Here is a 25,920-nt window from a genome sequence, read left to right as displayed (position 1 = left end):
TACTTGGCAAAAAAAAAAAAAAAGATAGAAAAGCATGATTCTAAATCAAATGGCATAGAGTATCTCAGTAATGGACTCAGCTAAGCAGTCAAAATTATCAATTTTATGAACAAATCTGAATGCACAAAGTTTGTATGTTATTCCCAACGTTCAAAAGAGAAAGAGAAAGGGCTGCTCAGTGGTTACACATCTCCTATTTCCTTCCATCCAAGTGGAATCTGAATTGATAGAGCCATATGGTGGAATTGATGACATGTTTGATGTACCCTAGCAACCTGAAGAACATGGCCACTTAGATTAAAATATTATTGCTACCACCAGAAAAAATAAATAAATAACAAACAACACTAGGAATGTAATTTGCTACTTGTCATGTCCTTGTCCTCAACTACTATGTAATTTGCATATGCTTAGTGGTTAAGATACATGGTGGTTAAATCAATCAGAGTTGATGCATCTACTCTCTACTCTAAAGTTGCCATTGACATTGCTGCTCTATATCAATCATCACAGAGTGAAGGTACAAGTACAATACATATAGCTCCAGTGATATTCATAATATATAACTACCAGAACCACCAAAATTCAGAGGTAACGGTGCCAATAAAATTAATCTCAGGAAACCATGGTGTTAGAGTATAATATGCATCATGCACTGAAAGAATAACTTAAGAACTCAAAAATCTTTTTACACGAATACCTTTGATAAAAGTATGCCAATTAATTAAGCATCTGAAGACATCATTATTTTAATGTTATTAAAATTTTATATACCTAGATCATATTTCGGCCATTTTACCTATATTCAATTATTATTACAAAAAAGGCATTTTGTTTATTCCCATTACGGAAGAAGAAAAATGAAACAAATATGGATATAATGATTAATGAAAGGGTAAAAGTTGCTTACAGTTCTCAATGCAAGACCGGTGAAAAGCAATATGAACAAGCAAAGAGCAAGAAGAAGGTGGTCAAGGCAGCCCAAAAATCTGTTATCGCAACCAAATCAGGAAAGTGATTAGAATTTAGGAATGTGTTGGAGCAAATCAAGTACAGGAATGTAGTTGCGGGCATAAATGTTTTTCTCTTACAATAGACATACCTTTTTATCCTAAAATCACATAATTGTCCACAAAATTACCAATTGTCAAGGGCAGAATCATGCATACTCCTTCCGAGGAGATGGTTCCTGCAAAAAAGATAGCAAAAGTTCTTTACTATGTTGTTGTGCAATAGTCCAACTATGACAAGAAGCTTAAAAGGTGGAAGTAGCAGATTGATAGTGAAGATGGGCCAATTGAATTATGAGTTATGATATATAATGCTACACAAAAGTCAAAACATGGTTAAAAAACATGCCTCAGAATTCCTTTCTGATATCATGACAACTAATTTTGCCTCAACCAGGTACTGTAGTGGTGATTAAGAGTGTCATAATAAGTGAGGACTGGGTTTTATATTTAGAGTAGAAGGACATGAGACACATGATTTGAAACAGTATAGAGTAGATTTGATAAAAAGATAAAATGCATTGATGAAATTCAGTTAGAATAAAACTATCGTAATGATAATATAATGTAATAATGTACCAAAGAATGAATATGATGTTGCTGAAGATGAAATGCTTGTGTGTGTGAGAGAGAGAGAGAGAGAGAGATAGAGAGAGAGAGTACCTGTTTTAAGATGTTGAGTCGTTGCGAATCCATTTCCAATCAAGTCGAATGCGGGGGATGTGGGAAATGGATGGCCAAATGTGGGGGTCCTTCCTCTCTATGCCTTCACCCAACAACGGACATTTGTCGATGTAGAGTAGACTTAAAGAGGCAGGCAGCCTTATTATGTTCTCCAGCTTAGGGCACTCTGAAATTGTGAGATAATTGAGATTTGGGAACGCTGGCAATGCGAAGGATGTAAGCGAATCACAGCTGTTGTGTATTTGTAATGTCTGTAGCGAGTGATGTTGTTGGTGTTGCATTGGGAATTCTACATTCTTGCAATTGTATATGCGCAACTCTTTCAATATGATGTTGGGGAAGATGAAGTGAAGCCGCTTTGGGATATAGAGAGATAGCAAAAGAGTTACCTGTTTTAAGATGTTGAGTCATTGAGGATCTCTGCGCCGTCAACTTCAATGTAGGGGATGTGGGAAATGGATGGCCAAATGTGGGGGTCCTTCCTCTCTATGCCTTCACCCAACAACCCACATTTGCTGATGTAGAGATAATGTAAAGAGGCAGGCAGCCTTATTATGTTCTCCAGCTTAGGGCATTCTTCAATGAATAAGTCTCAGAGGGACTGTGACTGTGACACCTCCAGAGATGTCAAATTTTCAAGTCTTGCGATTGTGAGATACTTGAGATTTGGGAACGCTGGCAATGCCAAGGATGTAAGCGAATCACAGCTGTTGTCTATTCTAAGACTCCTTAGTGAGTGATGTTGTTGGTGTTGCATTGGGAATTCTACATTCTTGCAGTTATTGATCTGCAACTGTTGCAATGAAGGAGGCAAAGAATCCCCTGGAAATGATATGGCTGATGAGCACTCTGAGATGTGTAGGTCTATGAGAGAGGTTGGTTGGGTGTGGGTCATGGCCTCAAACAGAGAATCCACAAGCTGCTCTCCATTAATATCTACTTTCTCCAACATGGAAAGTGGTTGGTCCCGCATTCTTGCGTCCTGTTTGCCATATATTCTTAATTCGCTTAGGATGGGAGCTCTTGGCAGATAACAACCAATCTCCTGGCATCCTCTAATGTGGAGGTTTTTCAAAGACGGAAGGAAAGTGGGCAAATCTCCTCTTAACTTAGGACAGTTCTGTATCCGAAGATCTTCAAGTTTCGGAAATGGTGCATCATCATCATCATCACATTCATATGACTCCCATTCCTCCCAGCAACCCATTTCATAAAATTCCAGATATTTAAGGGATCGGAAGGGTGTCTCCTGATGCTGATGAGTTCCATCACCCTTATAGAATGACCCACCAATCATCTTCACCATATCACAATGTGAAATCTCCAGTCTCGTTAGAGCGGGTAACTGTCCAAGTGAAGGAAGCACCCAACAATTCCTGCATCCACTCAGCTGCAACTCAGTCATGTTGTGGTACGAAGACTGCCCTACCCAATCCGGAAACATCGTACCTCTGTAACCATCGATGACTAGCTTCTTCAAGTCTTTGTGAGGACGTAATTTCTCAAGTATATCTTTTTCAGTTTGGAAATCACAAACCTCACTTTCTTCGTATGATGACCACTCCAACCATAAAAAAGTGATGTATTTCTTATCAACCATTCTTGCCTTCCAAGCTTCACTGCTATCAACCACATTCTCCAATTGCTGAATATAAAATGACCCTTGAAGATTTACAAGTTCTCCCAATTCTCCTATCCCGTTCTCTTCATACTTGCCGACAATATAGTAACACAGAATCTGCAAATCTTTTAATTTGCTCATCCCTCTTGGCATCTCTTCTAAATCAGTATCTCCAATATCGAGACGGCGCAGATTTACAAGATCTTGCATCTTGCTTGGAAGCTTTTTTAGTCGTCCACACCCTGTCAACTTCAACGTTTGTAAATTATGCAATTTGCTCAATGACTCGGGCAATACCTCAATTGCCGTATCAGAGAGATCCAAATGAAGCAAATTTACAAGATCCTGCACGTTGCTTGGAAGCTTTTTCAGTTTTTCACACTTTCTCAACTTCAGTGTTTGTAAATTATACAATTTGCTCATTGACTCTGGCAATGTCACCATAAATGAACGAGAGAGATCCAAATAACGCAAATGGATCAAATCACTTATTGAATCAAGCTCATCAAGAGGAAGGAATTGAAATGACAAAACCCTTAAGTGCTTCAACTGTGCAAGTAAGCGACAAGGATCATATTCCTCTGTGGAATCATCCCATGTTTCAAAACCGATATGCAGCAATGTCCTTGCATTTTTTAAACAATTACATACTTCCAAGATCTCTGAGAATACCGAATCATCGAGGCCAAAACCATATGAAAGATGACGAGGACAAGCATCATGCTTGTCTGCAGTTTCATCTTCAAAGTTTCTAGAAAAGAACTTTCCACCATAGAATATTGATAAATCATGCATGAGATCGTGCATCACAAAATATCCTTCATCGGTCTTAGAATCTTGGAAAAATGATCTCGAAACCAAATCATTAAAATATTTAGAACCCACTTTTTCTAAAGTGCTGCCACTCTTTGGTTGCTGCAAAAGACCTTCTGCCATCCACAATAACACTAGTTCATCTCTTTTGAATTTATAGTCTTTTGGGAATAAAGAACAATAAACAAAGCAACGTTTTAAGTACGAGGGGAGGTAGTGATAACTGATTCTCAATGCAGGAAGAATCCCACCATCTTTTTCGGGAAGTTCCCAAATTTCACTCCTCAATATAAACTCCCAATCCGCTACTTCTTTTCTTGCTCTTAATAAACCTCCAAGTGTTTGAGCAGCCAAAGCTAACCCATTACACTTTTTGACAATTTTTCGACCAACTACTTCTAAAGCAGAACGGCTATGGGATTCAACAGAATTAAGACATGCATGATCTGCAAACACTGACCAGCAGTGATCATCACCCAACAAACTCAAATGAAAAGATGGAATAGTTTTAACCATATCAGCAATTGAATCATGACGGGTTGTTACAAGAATCTTAACACCCCCGTTACTAGATTTGAAAGGCTTTAAAAAACTTATCCAGGCATCATAATTGTAACTCCACATATCATCCAAAACAACCAACAACTTCTTCCCAGCTAGGACTTTCTTCAAGCTCTCCTGAATTGTGTTTAACTCAGTTGAGCTGCAAGAACTAGAAGTTGCTTCCATCACAGCCTTTGTCACCTTAAGAACGTCAAATTTCTCTTGCCCATCACAAACCCATGCCTTAACATCAAATTTTTGTTTCACTCGGTCATCATTGTAAACTATCCGAGCCAAAGTAGTCTTTCCTATTCCACCCAAGCCGACCATAGAAATCACGGATATTCCACCGTCATTGGTAACATCTAACAACAGTTTTACTATGGTCTCCCTATCTTGGTCCCTGCCATATATTTGATGCACACCAACCAGAGATGTTGAGGGGATCCTCCATGACATGTCCTCCACCGGTATCTCCTTCAAGCCAAGACCATCTTTCTCATTTACAATCGACTCTAATGCATCAATGATCTCTTCTATCTTGGTTACTATCTCACCATCACCATGCAAATTGACATAGCGAGACAGAGAGTTACCTTGAACTTTTTGAATGGCAGCTTTGGTGGTGACTTCATCAAGTATGTCTTCAGCGTCGTACACAGCATCCTTCAGCCTGTCCAGCCAGTGCTTCACATCCTCCTCCTCGATCTGCCTCCGCTCGGCGTCATTGATCACAGCATGAGCAGCCTTCAGAACTGTCTCCAGCTTCTCAACCAGCTTCCGGTTAAGCTTCTTTCGCTGGATGAAGTTGACAAGTAAGGGTGAAATCAGCATGTCGTAGATAGTGCCAAGTGCAGAGTTGAGAAAAGCTTCTCCCACAAATCTTGCAGCCATGTTGATCTCAAGATTAGAAGAAAGAAAACAAGGAAAGTAGTGGATGATTGTTTGCAATGAAGGTAAAGGAAGAAGTAGCAGCAGGTTCAGAAAGTGATGCTTAATTGCTTATGTATTTTGTTTTCCTTGTAGCAAGAAGACATTGACTTCACACATGCTCATTGGTCTTTGGGACAAGTTCATATGATGCTTCCTTCTCTCTTCCTCGGAAAAAAAAAGTCATATGTTTGAGTGCTTTCATAATTATATGTGTGGTCCACACTGCATCCAATAGCCAATAGCATGATGGATTTGTCTTCCGCGGTGGAAGTTGGTTCTGATCCTTAAAGAACCTGACTAGAATATTCAATTCAAAATATGCGGCTAAAAATGGTGTGTACTGCTGAAAATAATTCTATGTTTGACTTTAGACTTCATGTAATTGCAAATCGGGTTAAAGAGATTTAAAAAAACTAGAATGTGATTTGCCGATACACGGGACGTAATTAATTAAAATTAAATTTAAAAGATATTTTATTTAAAATAATTTGTAATATAATAAATTTGGATGTTGAAGTTATAAAGTAATATTTTTATTTGATAATTTAATTTTTGTATTTATTTTAGTTGATGAACTTAATCTTTTTTATGTGGTTCTCGTTCTCTTTTTTATATTGGTTGTTGTTAGAGTTATTGCTTTCTTCTTTCTGTTGTAGATTCTTATGAAGTCCAATAGCCAATAGGGTGGTGATATTTGCATCAATTTTTGAGTTGAAACTTTCAACACACTAACATTTTCCATTCTATTTATGGCCATCTAAATCATGAGGGCCTTCCTCCACCCAACATGATAACGAAATGTGGATAACAATTGATTGGTAACACATGACAAGAAGGATTTAACATGGTTAGACTCTCTACTTAGTAATAGATTACACGGATATGATGATTATTAATTTATTATACTAATAAATTACAGCAGGGATAATGGAAATACGGTGACTAGTTTGAAGTATCTATGCATCATAGGTTGATAGTGCTGCCACTAGTTAAATCTTAATTTAATCTACTAGTTTAGTTCAACATTAGGCTTTTTCCCCCAACCTTTGTTTATGACTCTGACATCTAGCATGATGAACAATGTTCGGAAAATATGTGATAGAGCTACACGAGGCGTAACAATTTTTCAACCCAAAATAAAAAATAAAATAAATAAAAATAAAATAAAAGAATACTCTATTGTGATTTTATGATTAAGCTATATTCTACCCTCATATATGCCACCTCCATGCATTTGTAAGCCAGAGCAGCTCCAGCCATGTCTTTTAATTTCATATTCGTGGGCACAAAACCTATCAAATAAAGAATATCAAAAAAAGGAAATCACATTCACAAGGAAAAACAATTAACCCTTCAATAAGGTTTTTTATTTTTTTAAAAATAAATTAATAAATAAAAACTATCAACTTACTCGCACAATTTTGTTGTGCTACTATAAATTTGGATAGACTGAATCATCTCATTCTCGTTACTATCATTGTTGGTAGATTCTAACAGAGAGGCTCCATGAAGAAATTTCAGTGCAGCCTGGAAGTAAAGCGAGTTGAAAATTCTTACAATGCATGATTTTCTTGTTCTTTAATATACAAATTGCATTCTTCCTTTTGAATTGTTTCAGAAGATGTTAAACTAGTAGGAATAACAATTAAAAACGAATATCCATTCAACATGCATTGCAAAAAGTACATAAACACCAGTATCCTATACTACACTAACAGATAAGCACATTCATTATCTGGTAAAATTAAGATTTTGATAAAATTCGCAATCTTGAAGTCAATCCAGAGTTAGCTTCTTGTCTACCTCCATTCTCGTCTCAGCTCTGGAGGTGTCTCAAACAACATCACATCCTCTGCTTTGATGCCTAATGGAAGGTCAAAGATGGTAGTTGGAAGAAACAGCTTCTACCTTCAATGCTTCAATTTGATAGAAGTTAACAATAACTGCACTGATTCACTAGGATATACTAGGACTTTCTGACATTCTAGAAGAGATAAAATTAAGAATGAGTGTGCAATTGCATGTGATGTAGAAAAGATTATACAAACTTGCCTTAGGTGGTAAACATATGCAAAGAAGATCTGTGGACCAGGCACCAGAAAGTCAAACAATTCAACTTCAATATTTGTAGATGACTCAGGTTATATCTTTATGGAGGATTCAGAAAGATCCAAATAACACAAATTTATCAGTTTGTCTGTTGAATTGGCCAATGATTCAAGAGGAAACCATTCAAATGAAAAAAACTCTTAAGCTCTCCAGCTTTGATAGTAAAAGTCATACACAAGGACTATTTCCTTTGAGGTTGTAATAATGGAAGGGCATCCCTTAACAATGTTCTTGCAAATTTAAAATTATCACATGCTTCCAAATTTTTTGAGACTGCAACATTACCGTCAACATCAAATGAAACATGACAAGTTTTACTATCAATCTCATCCCCACCCCCATGTTCAATACCAATCTCTCCATAAGTTAATGGCAAAAACACCAATGTAACACTTTGTTTAGACCAAGGTTAAGAACTCCACAAGAGGAAAGAGAGGCGGTACTCTCCAGTTTTTTTATTCAACATCAAAATTTGCTTTACAATGAGTTCAGCAAGCCTTCTAATACTAACTGTTTAGGCCACTACCCTTATTCCCATCAATTACATTCTCAATTCCTTTATAGTAACTAACCTAACAACTACTCCTACTAACTATCCTATCTTTACCTAAATGGCCTTAACAGCTTTCTAAAAAGAGCCTATTTTCCTCGTTCCAATTGTCTACAGCTTTATCTAAATCCTAAGGGTGACTAACAATCCACCGCCCCATCTTGGAGCTCCCAGGGATCTGAACGGCGCCAAAGAGTTCTGAATTGATAGAGCCATGGTGGAATTCATGACATGCTTGATGTACCCTGTCACGACCCAAAATGAGTCATGACCGGCGCTCAGGAAAATAGTCCCTTAGCAAGCCTAAACCGACGCAATTATAAGTTGAATAAGAAAGTTATAAATATTTTACAAATTCTAAAATAAATAGTTATATATATTTTTAACAAAAATAAAATAATTACAAATGGTTGGATCCTGCCTGTGACATATGGAGCATATACATCTAGGAACTCGACAAAGAATACGTACTCGCTGCAGATTGTTACTCTTGAATAAAAAGTTTCACATAGTCAAGTAGTTGTTCCTGAAAAATATTTTTTAAAAAAAAAGGGATGAGTTTACAACTCAGTGACTAGACAATACATTTATAATCGACATGAGACCATATAAACATTATTATCAAAGTAACTTTAATTAGAAAATAATAGTTAATAATAATAAGTGAATCAATAAGGGAGTTCTCATACAGAAATCAAATCAAAAGTCCACACATGGGCGGCTCCACCTCTATGTGTAGCCATTTCCTCTTGTGTGTCCTAATAGAATAACAGATCTAACGCGTGGCTTTTACATTAAGCTAGCAACACCTCTGCTAGATTGAGTCTGAGTCAGATGCATATAAACACACAAATCTTTAATCTTTCAAATATATAAGGTATCGAATCAAATCAGATCATATTATACTTTCTCATCAGAATCCTTTCCTATCATAGTTTTTCAATCATAACACATTTCAAATATATTTCACAATCTTTAAACTAAGTGAATACCAACAAATACTTCAATGCTTCAAAAACAGATATTCAAGTAAATTCAAACAATTTAAAATAATGCAAAACTTCATAAAAAAATATATATGGTCTCATGTATAGTTCCGAAGGTATAAACTTCATAAAAATGAATTATTCAATTTTTAATAAATCAATTATTCTAATCAATTTAAAACTGTTCTAGACAAATATAATGAGTATAATTCAAAGATCATAATAGATATATGTAAAAATAATTATAGATGCACGATCAAACAATTATAAATATAAAGCCTACTCACAGCATGGTCCTAACGGACCGAAGAGACTAAACCCAGAGTGTGTCTCACGACAGCGACAATGACCACAACACCAGGCAGTCATTTCAAATCGAATACAGAGACAAAGGCAGATAAAATTCTGGAAGATCCAAAACAGAATAAAGACAAAAATAAATCAAAACAAGGACAAGGTAGAAAAATGAATCAGTGGCAGAGATAAGGTGAAAACAGGACAGACTAAGGGAAGAAGCTAGACCAGAACAGTGGCAAGGTAGTGTTGCCGGTGAGTTTGGAAGCTCCGGCGTATTTTCCGGCGACGGTACCGCCATTCCTGGCGACGAGTCTCCTTTTCCTCCGGTGAGTTCCTCCTCCCCCCTCTGTTCGTGTATGGTGATGTTTCTCTTTCTGCGAACTCTCTCGTTCTCTCTCTCCCGCTAGAGCTCCTCTTCCCGGAAACCCACAGTGGCAGCGGCGGTGCAGTAGCTTGGCGATGGGGTCTCCATCGGCAAAGACGGATCTGATGACGATGAGACTGACCGCGTCCCTCTTCCTCGCGGGTCCTCCTCCTTCTCGGCGACCATGATGGCGGCACCGCAAAATGCTAATGGCAGCGACACTCCTCCAACTTCCTTCAACTCGCAGACTCCCTCTTTTTCTAGGGTTGATGTCAATGGCGACTTGGCAGCAGCAGAACTTCGGCGGTGAGGCATGGAGGCAGCAGCCCTTCTACCGTTCTCTCTCTTTTTTTTTTCTACGTGGGTGTATTTGTGTATGGTGTGAGTTTTGAAAAGAAGGGGGCTGTGGTTGATGAGGAAGAGTGGAAGTTGTTTAGCAATTTAGGGTTAGGGTTGGGTAGGAGGAATAAGGGTAATGTAGGAATTTTGATAAAATTAAAGGGTAAGATAGTAATAATAGAAAAAAAAGCTTGGGACATTACATACCCTATCAACCTGAAGAACATAGCAACATATATTAATATTATAGCTACCACAAGAAAAAATAAATAAATAACAAACATCACTAAGAATGTAATTTGTTGCTTGCAATGTCCTTGTCCTCAACTGCTATGTAATTTGAATATGCTTAGTGATTAAGATACATGGTGGTTAAATCAATGAGAACTGATGCATCTACTCTCTACACTCTACAGTCATTGGTGCTCTATATGATAGAGTGAGGGTACAAGTCCAATATATATAGCCCTAGTGACATTCATAATATGTAACTACCAGAATGACCAAAATTCAGAGGTAACAGTGCCAATAAAATTAATCTTAGGAAAACATGGTTTTAGTAGTATAATATGCATCATGCAATGAAACAATGAGTAACTTAAAATTTTACCTGAATACCTTTGGTAAAATTACGAAAATTAATTAAGCTTCTCAAGGCATCATTATTTGACTAGAATTAAAATTGTATATTCCTAGATCATATTTTCTTCCATTTTATCTATATTCCATTATTCATACGAAGAAGGCAAGAAGGCATTAAGCAATAATGTACATGTTCGTTCACATTACAGAAGAAGAAAAATGAAACAAATATGGATGCAATGAAAAAGTGAAAAGTTGCTTACAACTCTCAAGGCAAGACCAGCAAAAGCAGTAAGAAACTCAACATTGAATTGGAAGGGGAGGAAATAGCAAAAGGAAGGTGGTCAAGGCAGCCCAAAAATGTTACTGCAACAAAAGTAAGGAAAATTAGGATTTAGGAAAGTGTAGCAAATCAAGTACAGGAAGTCAGGAATATATAGTTGGGGGGCATAAATGCTTTTTTTCTTACAAGGACATATCTTTTTATCCGAAAAATCACAAAATTATGAATTGTCAACTGCAGAGAATATCAGCCAAACTCTTTATCCGAGATGCTTCCTGCAAAAAAGAGACCAAATGTCTTACTATTTTGTTGTGCAACCGTCGAAGAGAAGCTTAAAAAGTGAAGTAGACGAGTGATGGCGAAGATGGGCCAATTGAATTACGAGTTATGATACACTAACAACCATATAATGCAACTCAAAACTGAAAAGTCAAGTTTTGGTCAAAAGGCATGCCTCAGAATTCCTTTCTGTTATCATGATAACTAAATTTGCCCCGACCATGTGCTGTAGTGGTGATTAACAGTGTTATGACAGAGGATAAAGTTTTATACTAGTAGAAGGACATGAGACACATGATTTGAAACAGTGTAGAGTAGATTTGATAAACAAGCAGCATGACTTGTTAATACAAAAAAATAAAATGGGTTGATGAAATTCAGTAAGAATAAAATTATGTTAATGATAATATAATGTATGAAAGAATGAATTTGATGTTGGTGAAGATGAAGTGCCTTTGGGGAAGAGACAGCAAAAGAGTTACCTGTTTTAAGATGTTGAGTCACGGAGGATCCTTGTGCCGTCAACATAAATAATGGGGATGTGGGAAATGGATGGCCAAATGTGGGGGTCCTTCCTCTCTATGCCTTCACCCAACAACGGACATTTGTCGATTTGGAGTAGACTTAAAGAGGCAGGCAGCCTTATTATGTTCTCCAGCTTAGGGCATTCTTCAACCGTTAATAGTTCGAGGGACTGTGACTGTGACAGCTCCAGAGATGTCAAATTTTCACATCTTTCAATTCTCAGATCATTGAGATTCGGGAACGCTGGGAATGCGAAGGATGTAAGCGAATCACAGCTGTTGTTTATTGTAAGACTCCTTAGTGACTCATGTTGTTGGTGTTGCATTGGGAATTCTACATTCTTGCAATCGTATACGCGCAACTGTTTCAACGAAGGGGGCAAAGCATCCCCTGGAAATGATACCACTGATGAGCAATTTGAGATACTTAACTCCGTGAGAGAGGTTGGTTGGGTGTGGGTCATGGCCATGGCCTCAAACAGAGAATCCACAAGCTGCTTTCCTTCGATTCTTAGTAGTTGCAGTAAAAGTGGTAGGTCCCGCATTCTTGCTTCCTGGTTGCCAAATATTCTTAATTCGCGAATGATGGGAGCTCTTGGCAGATAACAACCAAGCTCCTCGCATCTTTCAATGATAAGTTTTTTCAAAGACGGAAGGAAAGTGGGCAAATCTCCTCTTAACTTAGGACAGTTATAAATACGGAGCTCCTCAAGTTTCGGAAATGGTGCATCATCGTCATCATCACATTCATAAGACTCCCATTCCTCCCAGCAAGGCAGTTTTTGAATAGTCAGATATTTAAGGGATCGGAAGGGTGTCTCCTGATGCTGATGTGTTCCATCACCCTTATAGAATGACCCACCAATCATCTTCACCATATCACAATGTGAAATCTCCAGTCTCGTTAGAGCGGGTAACTGTCCAAGTGAAGGAAGCACTAAACAATTACAGCATCCAGTCAGATACAATGCAGTCATGTTATGGTACGAAGACTGTCCTACCCAATCCGGAAACACGGTACCCCTGTAACCATTTATTTCTAGAAATTTCAGGTCATTGTGAGGTTCTAATTTGCTAAGCACATCTTTTTCGATTTGGAAATCAACAATATCACTATCTTCACCTGATGACCACTTCAAGCATAAATGACTGATGTATTTCTTGTCAACCATCCTTGCCTTCCAAGCTTCACTGCTATCAACCACATTCTCTAATTTCTTAATACTAAATAACCCTTGAAGATTTACAAGTCCTCCCAATTCCCCTATCCCATTCTCTTCGTGCTCGCCAACAATATAGTAACATAAAATCTGCAGGTCTTTTAATTTACTCATCCGTTTCGGCATCTCTTCTATTTCAGTACCTTCAATATCGAGATGGTGCAAATTTATAAGATCTTTCATCTTGCTTGGAAGCTTTTTCAAGTTTTCACACTCTCTCAACTTCAACGTTTGTAAATTATGCAATTCGCTCAATGACTCGGGCAATACCTCAATTTCCGTATAAGAGAGATCCAAATGAAGCAAATTTACAAGATCCTGCATGTTGCTTGGAAGCTTTTCTAGATATGCACCCTTCAACTTCAGTGTTTGTAAATTATACAATTTGCTCATTGACTCTGGCAATGTCACCATAGGTGTATAAGAGAGATCCAAATAACGCAAATGGATCAAATCACTTATTGAATCATCAAGAGGAAGGAATTGAAATGACAAAACCCTTAAGTGCTTCAACTGTGCAAGTAAGCGACAAGGATCATATTCCCCTGGGGAAACATCCCATACACCAGAACCGACATAAAGCAATGTCCTTGCATTTTTTAAACAACCACATACTTCCAAGATCTCTGAGAATAGCAAATCATCGATCCAATCATTATATGAAAGATGACGAGGACGAGGACAAGCATCATGCTTGTCTGCAGTTTCGAGTTCAAAGTTTCTAGAAAAGAACTTTCCACCATAGAATATTGCTAAATCATGCATGAGATCGTGCATCACAAATAAATCTTTATTGGTGTTAGAATGTTGGAAAAATGATCTGGAAACCAAATCATTAAAATATTTAGAACCAACTTCTGCTAAAGTGCTGCCACTCTTTGGTTGTTGCAAAAGACCTTCTGCCATCCACAATAACACCAGTATATCTCTTTCGAATGGATAGTCTTTTGGGAATAAAGAACAATAAACAAAACAACGTTTTAAGTGTGAAGGAAGGTAGTGATAACTGATTCTCAATGCAGGAAGAATCCCACTATCTTTTTTGGGAAGTTCCCAAATTTCACTCCTCAATATAAACTCCCAATCCGCTACTTCTTTTCTTGCTCTTAATAAACCTCCAAGTGTTTGAGCAGCCAAAGCTAACCCATTACACTTTTTGACAATTTTTCGACCAACTACTTCTAAAGCAGAACGGCTATGGGATTCAACAGAATTAAGACATGCATGATCTGCAAACACTGACCAGCAGTGATCATCACCCAACAAACTCAAATGGTAAATTGGAATAGTTTTCACCATATCAGCAGTGGAATCAAGACGGGTTGTTACAAGAATCATAACAGCCCCGTTACTAGATTTAAAGGGCTTTAAAAAACTTATCCAGGCATCATAATTGTTACTCCACATATCATCCAAAACAACTAACAACTTCTTCCCTGCTAGGACTTTCTTCAAGCTCTCCTGAATTGTGTTTAACTCAGTTGAGCTGCAAGAACTAGAAGTTGCTTCCATCACAGCATTTGTCACCTTAAGAACGTCAAATTCTTCTTGCCCATCACAAACCCATGCCTTAACATCAAATTTTTGTTTCACTTGGTCATCATTGTAAACCATCTGAGCCAAAGTAGTCTTTCCTATTCCACCCATGCCGACCATAGGAATCACTGATATTCCACCGTCATTGGTAACATCTAACAACAGTTTTACCATGGCCTCCCTATCTTGGTCCCTGCCATATATTTGATGCACACCAACCAGAGATGTTGAGGGGATCCTCCATGACATGTCCTCCACCGGTATCTCCTTCAAGCCAAGACCATCTTTCTCATTTACAATCGTCTCTAATGCATCAATGATCTCTTCTATCTTGGTTACTATCTCGCCATCACTATGCAAATTGACATAGCGAGACAGAGAGTTACCTTGAACCTTTTGAATGGCAGCTTTGGTGGTGACTTCATCAAGTATGTCTTCAGCATCGTACACAGCATCCTTCAGCCTGTCCAGCCAGTCCTTCACAGCTTCCTCTTCGATCTGCCTCCGCTCCGCGTCATTGATCACAGCATGAGCAGCCTTCAGAACTGTCTCCAGCTTCTCAACCAGTTTCCGGTTAAGCTTCTTTCTCTGGATGAAGTTGACAAGTAAGGGTGAAATCAGCATGTCGTAGATAGTGCCAAGTGCAGAGTTGAGAAAAGCTTCTCCCACAAATCTTGCAGCCATGTTGATCTCAAGATTAGAAGAAAGAAAACAAAGAAAGTAGTGGATGATTGTTCGCAATGAAGGTAAAGGAAGAAGTAGCAGCAGGTTCAGAAAGTGATGCTTAACTGCTTATGTATTTTGTTTTCCTTGTAGCAAAAAGAAATTGACGTCACACATGCTCATTGGTCTTTGGGACAAGTTCATATGATGCTTCCTTCTCTCTTCCTCGGAAAAAAAAGTCACATGTTTGAGTTCTTTCATAATTATATGTATGGTCCACACTGCATCCAATAGCCAATAAGATGATATTTAAAAGTTGATCAATGATAATTATGATGTTTTACCTCGTGCAGTAAGCTGCATTATTACCTTTGTCCTACTTGCCTAAATTATTGCATGAAGAAATTGTAATGTACTATCAGATCAAATGTAAACCCATGTGCCATGTACCTATTTCTAAGCTTCATTGTGAAAAAACCATGGTTCTAAATTAAGTACTGAGGACAAGACAAGACAAGACATGAGAACATGCACAAAGAATAGAGACACAAAATTGTGTTTTTATATTGTACTTAGTGATAAATTAGAACAAATTATGAAAATATAATTTATTCTCATTTTTTCTTCATCCAAAAAATTTTAGAAGAAAAATATAATAATAAAAAAATATAATTATAAAATATTAATAAGAATAACAAAAGAAAAATTAAAAAATAAGTTGTATCTCTTGTTAGTGTCTTTGTATCCTTCCTATCAAGATGGACACAAAATACACTAATTCAGTATTTCTTGATACAATATCTTTGTCTATGTCTCAACTAATTCAGTATTTCTTGATACAATATCTTTGTCTATGTCTCATCTATCAAATACGATTTTATGTTTCTGTATTTCTATCTCAGTGTTCCGTCCCTATGAACAAATGCAGCCTTAAGTACCCATTCCCCTTCCTTTAGAGCTGGAATATGAACATTGGTGATATAATCTTTCCAATCTATTGCCTTTACATCAAATCCAAATTTCCTTTTCTCTTCTTCAAACATGATTTCCATTAATCTTTCTTTGTTACTGTTATCAAACCAGCAACAAAGAAATAACTATTAACTGGTCTTCGGTCTAGAAAAGACCAAAGAGTACTACTATTCCCTTTGATTTTTCGCCTCTAAACTTGAATTATTAAGTATGGGATATTGCATTACATAATGCAGATATCAGGACATGACAATGTTTAAAAATTACAAGATACTACAATACGGCTTTAGTATAATATCTGATAAAATATAAAACTTTTTTTTTATCTAAGAGCATAATACTAATATCAGAATTAATACAAATCAGTTTAAACCCAAATTTATTTGGTTTATTATTAATGAATATTACTTGTTTAGATATATAATTTATGAAAAGTAATAAATATCAAATATAACTAGAAGTATCTTCAAAGTATTTGACATGACATGTATCAAATGGAAATAGCGCAACTAGTTCGAAGTATCTATGCATCATAGGTTATTAGTGCCGCCACTAGTTAAATCTAATTTAATCTACTATCGATATAAAAAACGAACATCATTCAATCAACTTTGTTGTGTGTACGTGTGTATAACATTTTTTATAATATAACAATACATGAATAATGTAACGATCTTATAATCCAACGAAGGTGTCGAGAAATAAAATCTATATTTAAAGCCAAGCATTTTCTTGGTGCTTTTATGACCATCAGCGTTATATTATATCTAATGTCTGTCTTAATCAGTAGAGCAACCTTGTTCATGAGATTTTATATCAGAAAAATTGATAATATTACAAACTGCAACTTAAAAAGTTAATTTCCTGCTGTACATGCTCCCACTGCCAATTGTTATTTATTGTCTTCTGTTCTCTATCAACTACCAATAGCCTTTTTTTATAACAAAAAGAAAAAAGATGAGGAAAGAAAGAAAAGAAAAAAAGAGGGGGAAAAAAAGTTTCGCCAGTGATCCTAAATTTGTACAAGGCAACCTGCATACAAGTTGAATAAGAATCAGAAAGTGAAATGATTCTCTCAATCCAAAAATTCAGTTTTACTACTGATTGACCCAAGTGATAACCAATCAATGGTAAAATCAACATGGATTTTTCAATTGAGAGGATTTAGTAAAGGAAACCAAACTACAAGAGAAAAGGCTCACTTACATTCAACTCCCTTCAACTCCTTCCTTTGGAGTGATGATCCAAGAGTGACTATTTTCAACTGGAACATGGGTGACTACATTTGAATGCAAAGCTCTACAAAATCCCTTTCTCTAGCATATATAACTTTACATTTTTGGGTCGCAAAAAAAAAAATAATAATACTCCCTCGAGAAAGAGAAGAGACCAAGCAATGGCAAGAATTTCAAAGGAGCTAAGAACTTGCTTTAAAGAAACTCCAACTCCAGAATTTTAATACCTCCATACTTTCTAGAGATTTAACACACTCTTCATTCTTGGTATCTGATCCCCATTTCTGTGTGTTTGCATCGCAGACATGTATATACACAAGATTTTATATGATAAACCGTGCCCTTCATAGTACGGTTCAGCCCATCATTTGTCTCAGCGAAGGCAGACTTAACCAACAAGCAATGCTTAACAGGCTAGATGATCTTGCAACTGCCTGGATGCTTCACCGAGCTATCGCCTCCATAGCAAGTCGAACCAATTGCAGTAAACCTTCTATATCCTGAAAGCTAAAGTCAAGAGCCTTCTTGATGGATGACAAACCCTCTGCATACTTACCCTCACCAAGGTTTGAATTAGCAGCTGCAAAAGCACTCTGTGATCTCCTTGAGGCTTCCATAGCAGAATTCATATCCTGAACCTGAAACATGACAAGTCACTTATATTCACATCCTATTGGATCCACCTGATCAAACAAGATTTTTAATTGGAAAAAAAAAATAAAATAAAAAATATTCAAAGACAAGTATGAATGTAAATTAAGTAATGGCCTAGGAAAGAGAAGGTATTTTTATTTATTCATACTACCTGAATTGTGGAACAATGTCCCCATTTAGAACTATCTTAACCCTGTTTCCTTGATATTCTAATTCCCTTTGTTTTGGTGTTTCAATCCTTCAACTCATTCAGATTAAAGACCTTGGATGTTTTAGACTTGAACAACTCTTTTGTTGCTATGTATTATTTACACTAGGATCTTACTACTATTCACAAGTTTTTAAATTCTCCTTGATCTGAATCAAAGAGAAAGGTCCCAAAAATGTTTTTTTTAGCTAAGTTGTGCACCATGTTCATAACTTACTGTAATTTAATTTGCTGCATTTGTTAGTATCTTACTAAATATAATAATCTAGGTTCCAATCCTAGTACTCCAAAATAAATAATTGAGATAAAGCCCAATTTGTCAGCACAATTTTCATGTGTATACTTACATAATTGAGCAGTCGCGCCATATTAGGACGATTTCTGGCAGCAATAACATGGGTTCCAGCAACTTGGGGGGAGCTGGTAATCTTGCACAAGGCAACCTTGTCTGCTGTTATAGAGTTGTTAACATTATCAACATCAGATGCAGACGATGAAGGTGACTCACCTAACAAATGTGACAAGGAGCTAATCAAAATAGTGATATAATGATGATAATATAGAGAAAAAGATATAGGGGTTAAAAAAAGGGAATTAGACATACATCTACTCCCATTTCACCAACAATATTCTCACAGTTAATGGTGCTGGTGAGGAAGCGAAGAATGGGTACATAATAACAGGACAAAAATACAAAGAATCTTAAACTTGCTATCATCTAGCAAATTGGCCATATCTACCTGTCCTTATTCTATCACCATCGCTTTCTTAATTATACACCAACTGATGAGATCTGTAATTATGATTCTTTTTGGTCTAAACCACCAATATCTGAAGTCTACTGGACTTCAACTAGTCTAGCTCAACATTAGTTTTTTTTTTCCCAACCTGTGTTTATGAATCTGACATCTAGCCTGATGAACAATGTTTGGAAAATATGTGATAGAGCTACATGAGACATAATAATTTTTGAAACCCAAAATCAAAAATTAAAAATAAAAATAAAATAAAAGAATACTCTACCGTGATTTCATGCTTAAGCTATATTTTACTAGTTATTTACCAAAAGGGACTGGTATGCGGTAGGATGTCGAGCACAAATTTAAATGGTAAGTGAGAACTCCAGTAAGAAAGAAATGATAGCATCACTCAAACACCAAAATCTGGTAAAATAATTCATTACCAAGAGGAACCATTTGCATAGCTGTCTGCAGCTCATGCCGATCTCTGCTTGCATTAGTGCTTGAGGAATATACAACCCTCATATATGCCACCTCCATGCATTTGTAAGCCAGAGCAGCTCCAGCCATGTCTTTCAATTTCTCATATTCATGGGCACAAAACCTATCAAATAGAGAATATCAAAAAAGGAATTAAATAAAAAACTTGAGGCTACATATGCCACCCAAAAGTAAAAATAAAGCTCAGCTAAAATCCATCAATTTTATGTACTACCACCAACATGGACAAACTACAAATATGAAATAAGTTATAAACATGTATAACAGTTACATAGAGTGAGAAGGGTCTATTGAACTTTTCACAAACATTTGTGGTACAATGTTTATAGTTTTATTAGATTGTATGTACCAAATTCACAAGGAAAGACAATTAACCCTTCAATAAGGTTGTGTGTTTTTCAAGAAATAAATTAATTAAAAAAAAAATATCAACTTACTCGCACAATTTTGCTGTGGTACTATAAATATGGATATACTGAATCATCTCATTCTTGTTACTATCATTGTTGCTAGATTCTAATAGAGAGGCTCCATGAAGAAACTTCAGTGCAGCTCGTAAGTAAATCCCCGTGCTCTCGAGAGTGGATTCTAAATTCTGCATGGTAAACCCAAAATCTTTAAAATAAGTACCAATGAGAATTAAAAAGAATTAATCCAGAAGTGATTGTACGAAAAAAACCTTAAGACGATCAGCCAGATGCTTTAAGTCTTTAGCTTCTTTCAAAGCATTGCTAGCCGAATGGCTATTAGAATCTCTTCTGTTTGGAGTAGGGTTGTCAAGCTCCCTGGATTTGTGTCCATTAATCGTGGGATGTCTGGAATTAACTTGCTGTGTTCCATTTTGATATTCACCCTTTCGAATTTGTTTCTTTTGCAACTTCAATTCATCATCTACTTGGGGAAGATCACCTGCTACATCTCCAGAGGGTGGCAATGACAACTTACCTTTTCCAATTACTCCTTTGTCATTTCTTTCTGAAAGAGGCCTTTTTGAAGATCTTTCAATATCACATTCTGTCAACTGGCTCTGACTAGTAGCAGGCAATGCCTCCTGCTTGCAAATGCCATTTGTACGGACTTCTTGAAAGTTGTGCTCTTTATTTAATCCATTCTGTATTTTCCTAATATCATTTTCTGTATAATCTTTCTTCCCAACAAGTATATTCTCGCTTTTGTCAAGCTTTGACCCAACATTCTCTTGCAGCTTTGCATTGCCTTCCTTACGCTGTTTTGCCTCTGATGGAGGAGATTCATCTTGCAGTTGGATAGAACTTTTGAACTTTTCAGCAATAGACTCAGACTTATAGCTGCCACCATTATCCTTCAAAAGTGATCCTTTGCCAATCTTCCTTGGATGAGTCACATTAGCATGATAAACGCCGGTGCTGTCTTCACCATGACATCGATCTTTAACTTGCTCAGTTGCACTAACCACAGCAGCAGCATCATGAAATCCATCTTTCACCGTCAGTTCCCTATTTGTAAATTTATCTGTATTTAAAATTCTCATAGGTGATGAAGAAACTGATTCCACTGGCGAGCCTTTCAATTCCTGGAAGCTAGCTTTGGTTTGATGTGAGCCAGAAACCTTTGACGAGCTTGAAGTAGTGGCAGCAGCAGAAGCCCTCAGAGGCCCCAAATCTACCTTTGAACTCTCCATACCACCCACACTCCGTTGTGATGGCGCACTCCCTGGATTTTGCCTGAATTTGTGGTTCTTAGTATGACTACCTTTTTTGTCTGTCCTGCCACTTCCTTTACTGGAACTTGATTCTCTACCTTCAGATTTTGAATTTCTTGGCTTCTTTTCCCTCCGAGAGTCACTAAACTCCACATGACTCTCCTGTAATTGAGCATCCTGATATTCCTTCAGTTTCCTCTTTTTAAGAGCACCATTGGAATCATAATTCCCAAAATTCAGGGATCCCTCATCCATGGAACCCTGACCCTTATCTTTTGCTATCTCAGCTGAAGGCAGTAGCTTGTCATTACCATTGTATTTAGAGTCCCTTGAAGAGGAGCGATCTTTTGGTCTAAGTGGATCTTTGCCAACTGAAGTAGTTGGAACATTACTATTCGAGCTGTATCCCCCCTTCCTAGCAGGCCCATTCTGCGGCATCCACTCTTCATCATTACCATCGATCTTACTTTTCTTGTATGGTCTAGAACTATCTTGATCAGTGTCCTTCCTGATTTTTGCTTTCACATTCTTTGTATCACCTACCAACAAATTTTGATAAACAGACATAAACACCAGTTGCTAATACTACACAAATAGATAAGCACATTCATTATCTGGTAAAATAAATTACCTCCATCAGGATCCTGCTCCAGCATTCGCTGCTTAGTTTTGTGTTTCTTCACCAAAACATCAGGGTTACTCAAAGCAGGAGATTTATTTACATCATTTAAGCTCCTACTTTTCACTGATGAGGGCAAGCTTTTCTTCATAGAAGATGAAAATTGAGAAGAGCCATCTTTATTGGCAGAGTTCAATGTCTTTTTCATAGGTTTTTTCTTCCCTCCAGGCATTGCAAACAGATCATTGTTTTGCTGGGTAGTTGGTACAATTCCTGCTACCATAACACTTGCAGGGACATTTTGCACGTTGCTTTGACCATTATGAGGAGGCACTTGATATAATGTAATAAGGGCTTTTGTGGTATCGTCCTCACTAACATTACAGCGATTCATATCAGGCCTGCACATTATGCAAATTTTGTAAGGTTTGAAACAAAGAAACATTTATGTAATTGACTTAGTTTGCTATCCAAATAATCCACAATTCAACATAAACAGATGTCATTATATGTTACCAAGCAAGCTCAAGATTCCTAACTATTTATTTTAATAAGGACTTTTGGATAAAAAATGGGCAAATATCTTCTAAATATTTAATCACAGGACTAGAACTTACAGCCAATCAAGCATACTACACAACCACTTTTCAGGCAGGCTATCAGGATTAGTGCCGGCTGGAAGAAGGCGCCACTTATGACACCGGTCACACTGCACCCAATTATCTTCCATCACAACTGGAGCCAGTGATGCAGGATCTCCTTTTCCAATATCCGCCGCAGCACCATTCACATTAGTGTACTGGACATTTGTGGCTCTTTTAGGATCTTCATCAGATATTAATGACTTATCAACCTTCTCAGCACCACCTAATCTCTCCTTTATTCCACGAGTAATTTCAGGTGTGCGCCTCTTGACAGCCTCGGTTTCCTTCAGTTTACCCCCATATGAGGTTTCTGGCGAGGCCATTCTGTCCTCCTCTTCATCTAGTTCCCCAAAGAAGTCTCTGTATGTATCTCTAGCCTTTCCAGGGCCTTTTTGTACCCTGGCCTCTTCAGTTTCATTTTTTGACATCGAACTACCATCAAAACTCTTCTTTACTTTAGGCACCAAAGAGGTGCCAGACTTTAACTTCTGCTTTTGTATCACAGCAGTGACAGTGCCATGGCTTCCTTTTGAATTCTTAGGAGTATTTGGCTCACCCCACACTGAATCACAAATTTTAACTCTCCCAGGATTGTCTTTTTCTGTACAAGCCAATGAATCATTTAGAGAAACCTTCTCTCCCACAAATTTCCTCCCTAAACCTCCCTTTGTCTTACCATTCACTTCAGAAGTTGTTGGCTCCACCAGGCTCCTTTGTGCTGGATCACCTGAACCTCCCTTTATTCTTTCAACATAACCATTTTCGGTAGATGTTGACTCCACTAAACCCTTTTGTCCATGATCAGAAAATGTCTTCTCCCTCATTATACCCTTGTTAACTTCCACAGCCTTTACTGAATCATCACGCAAAGAATATGAACTGGATAGAAGTGGAAGCTTCGGGGTTTTCGAAAGCCGCTCCTCAGTATTCACTGCATTTATACCCTGTTCCTTCCGTGATAGAACATTCTTCTTACTGTCGCTCTTCATGTCCATTGAGGACTCATAACCGTCTAGAGACTTAATTTTCTTCCTTCCTGACGATTTTTTGTTGCCTTTGCCTCTTAGAGTGTTAGATTCTTGCGGTAACATCCCAGAACTTTCTGGCTTATTAATATAAACAGGGACAGGTGTGCTCTCTCTGGCACATGTTTCCCTTTCTATTAACTGAATGAGATCATCAGTTAGAGGCGACAGCAGCATAGGGAGGTCCGTCATAATCTGTTTCAAGACACCATAAGAGAAAACATTTTCCAGTCTCTTCAAGCACAATATGGAGATAGCACAGAATCAAATTGGAAACAGAAAGTTCACCTTAAGGATACAAGATGGAGATTCAAAAGGAGCATCTTGACGCTCATGAGAAATTCCTTCACTTTCTGAGGGGCTGTCATCAAGTGATGATGATGGAGACACATCAAGACCAAGTCCACTATAGATAGCAGCATTTCTCCGTGTTGGTAAATTGTCAGCACCCATCTTGATTCGAAATTTCAGTGTCTTCCGGTCTGATGTGCTTCTAGGCTTTATGCTTAGAGAACCATTTTCTTGCGTGAGAGCGTCATTAGAAGTGAACACCTCAGCACCAGCAGTTGTCATGCCATTTTCTTGAGTGATAGCATCATTAACAGAAGGTGCCTTAACAGCAGGCAGCCTTGAGTAGCCAGCAGAACCTGGGCCAGGTCTCAATGACTGATTTCCATTTGAAAATTGTACAGCATCCCCTTGCCCACCCTGTTTAGATGTACAATAGATTAATTTGGAATAACAAAACCTAAAGCCATGATCAATTTGACAAATGTACATATACATATTTGGCCCCATATTAATGTAAGAAATTTACCTCTGGTTGCAACTTAGGGGAAGATTTCGATGTATTTTGACTATGAGCTTTTGATGGAGTCCTTGGATGACCCCATCCAGGAGACCGCTGACTGGAAGGTAAAAATGATCCATAACCACCAAATTTAGCCCCTGTAATGATGAAGTGTTCCCCAATGCCGTTAGAACACTAGAACGGGAACTGATAACTATTCAGCACTGCACTTGAATCTTGGTTATAAGATGTTACAACTTACCAAGATTCTCTGCACACACCCCACCCTCAAAATCCTTCTGAAAGTGTCCCAGAACATCTTGAAGTTTTGCATCCTTTGAAAAATAAAATTCCAAAAGGCATAAACCATACAGTAGAGAAATGTAAGGATGAATCTTTAGGATGCATTAACAGCCATCACACACTCAGTCAGCTCAATTTCCAAATTAAATAAGTTTCTCCAATTCACACAAACTTCCCAAAATGTGAGCTCTATGAACTGAAATAATTCAAAAAAGAACAAACAAAACACTCTTATATCTTTCAGTACATGGTTGACATTATATGTAATCCTATCCTATCAAAGGATAAAAGTTATAGAACTATAAGCAGGTATGTGAGAAGCATCAACAACAAATCTACACCAACGAAGGGTAGGAGAAAAGAAACCCTTTACACTATCAGCTACATTAAAGCACCACCTTTATCACCGTCTAAACAGACATTCTAAGCAAAAGTTTCTTCAATCATCTAATGCATCAAGTTGAGGACCAAATGCCACCAAAATTAAGGATTTTTTTTTTTTATCACACCCTCTATGTGAAACATCACACATAAAATAAAATACATTCCAAATGTTCAATTCAATCCTAATAAAGCGCAATTCTGTAAAGCACAACTCCAAATAAATTGCACAAACTAGGGAAACACATAGTTAAGAGCTAAGGCATTGAATCCAGGATAGTAAAACAAGCAAAAAAGAAGTCGTAAAATACAGGAATTTCAAAAGAACAATTTGAGTACAAGACCCTAAACATCTATAATTAAAGGAACACAAAAACAGCACTTACAATGTAAGAGAGATCAACATCAGGATCGATGCTAGCATCATCAAGATCCTCCTCGTGGTTCTGGAATGAGCATGCCTCTCCCTCTTCAAGTTCAGACTCCTCCATTCTGCTCCTTCCACCACCACCAAACCCTAACCCTAACCCCTTTCTCGCATCCCTAATTTCCACAAAATTCATCAAAAAATAAAATTAAAAATTACACAGAAAACAATCCCTGCAACTTAAAACCTCCGCATTCAAAAGACCCAAATTTTCCACCAAACCATTCATCAGAAATAAAAAGCACACTTAAAAAACTTCACCCACACGATCGAGTTACGAATCATAACCTCAAATTGCAACTTTTTCTTCACAATCTAAATTATAATTTAAACTGAAAAAAAAAAAAAACTAAAAGCACTAGCCTTGTTCGACAATCGGTGGAAGTAAACGACTCCCTAATCTT

General features: G+C 37.3%; 2 protein-coding genes and 1 long non-coding RNA gene across 11 annotated transcripts in view; all 3 read right to left on the bottom strand.

Annotated features, from left to right (window-relative positions):
* LOC107475923 (putative disease resistance RPP13-like protein 1) overlaps window positions 1-15,641 on the bottom strand; it is a 23,490-nt gene extending 7,849 nt beyond the window's left edge. Inside the window, exons 1-6 of one of the 8 annotated variants that reach the window (XM_052257058.1) lie at window positions 15,060-15,526; window positions 2,243-5,267; window positions 1,674-1,832; window positions 1,103-1,189; window positions 911-989; window positions 7-275 (exon numbers count right to left, since the gene is read on the bottom strand). In XM_052257058.1, the coding sequence (XP_052113018.1) occupies window positions 2,287-5,267; window positions 15,060-15,357 (3,279 nt within the window). In that variant the 5' untranslated portion in view covers window positions 15,358-15,526 and the 3' untranslated portion in view covers window positions 7-275; window positions 911-989; window positions 1,103-1,189; window positions 1,674-1,832; window positions 2,243-2,286. Of the gene's footprint in view, window positions 1-6; window positions 276-910; window positions 990-1,102; window positions 1,190-1,673; window positions 5,268-11,010; window positions 11,198-11,300; window positions 11,390-11,875 lie in introns of those variants that run through there. The other 7 variants (XM_052257059.1, XM_052257057.1, XM_052257056.1 and 4 more) reach the window with 7 other exon arrangements.
* On the bottom strand, window positions 6,718-10,427 carry LOC110278067 (uncharacterized). Of its 2 annotated transcripts, XR_002371158.2 has the most exons (5): window positions 9,772-10,427; window positions 9,537-9,654; window positions 7,408-8,789; window positions 7,016-7,131; window positions 6,718-6,896 (listed from the first exon to the last, which is right to left on the bottom strand). It is a non-coding gene; the product is annotated as an uncharacterized LOC110278067 (long non-coding RNA). The 2 variants fall into 2 exon arrangements; XR_008005837.1 differs by having other exon boundaries at window positions 9,537-10,427.
* Window positions 15,642-17,065: 1,424 nt separating the features above from the next.
* On the bottom strand, window positions 17,066-25,920 carry LOC107475921 (cysteine-tryptophan domain-containing zinc finger protein 3; the record flags this gene model as incomplete). Its single annotated transcript, XM_016095602.3, is given in 13 exon segments — window positions 17,066-17,340; window positions 17,515-18,181; window positions 18,753-18,913; window positions 19,589-19,749; window positions 20,084-20,241; window positions 20,326-21,866; window positions 21,959-22,347; window positions 22,564-23,810; window positions 23,904-24,323; window positions 24,433-24,563; window positions 24,668-24,740; window positions 25,476-25,632; window positions 25,880-25,920. Coding segments are annotated over 11 exon segments (4,581 nt in total). The 3' UTR covers window positions 17,066-17,340; window positions 17,515-17,986.

The sequence above is a fragment of the Arachis duranensis genome, chromosome 2, assembly GCF_000817695.3.
Source record: "Arachis duranensis cultivar V14167 chromosome 2, aradu.V14167.gnm2.J7QH, whole genome shotgun sequence".
Taxonomy (NCBI): Eukaryota; Viridiplantae; Streptophyta; class Magnoliopsida; order Fabales; family Fabaceae; genus Arachis; species Arachis duranensis.
The sequence above is the reverse complement of the archived record's forward strand: the minus strand, read 5'-3'. Positions and strand labels throughout refer to the sequence as shown.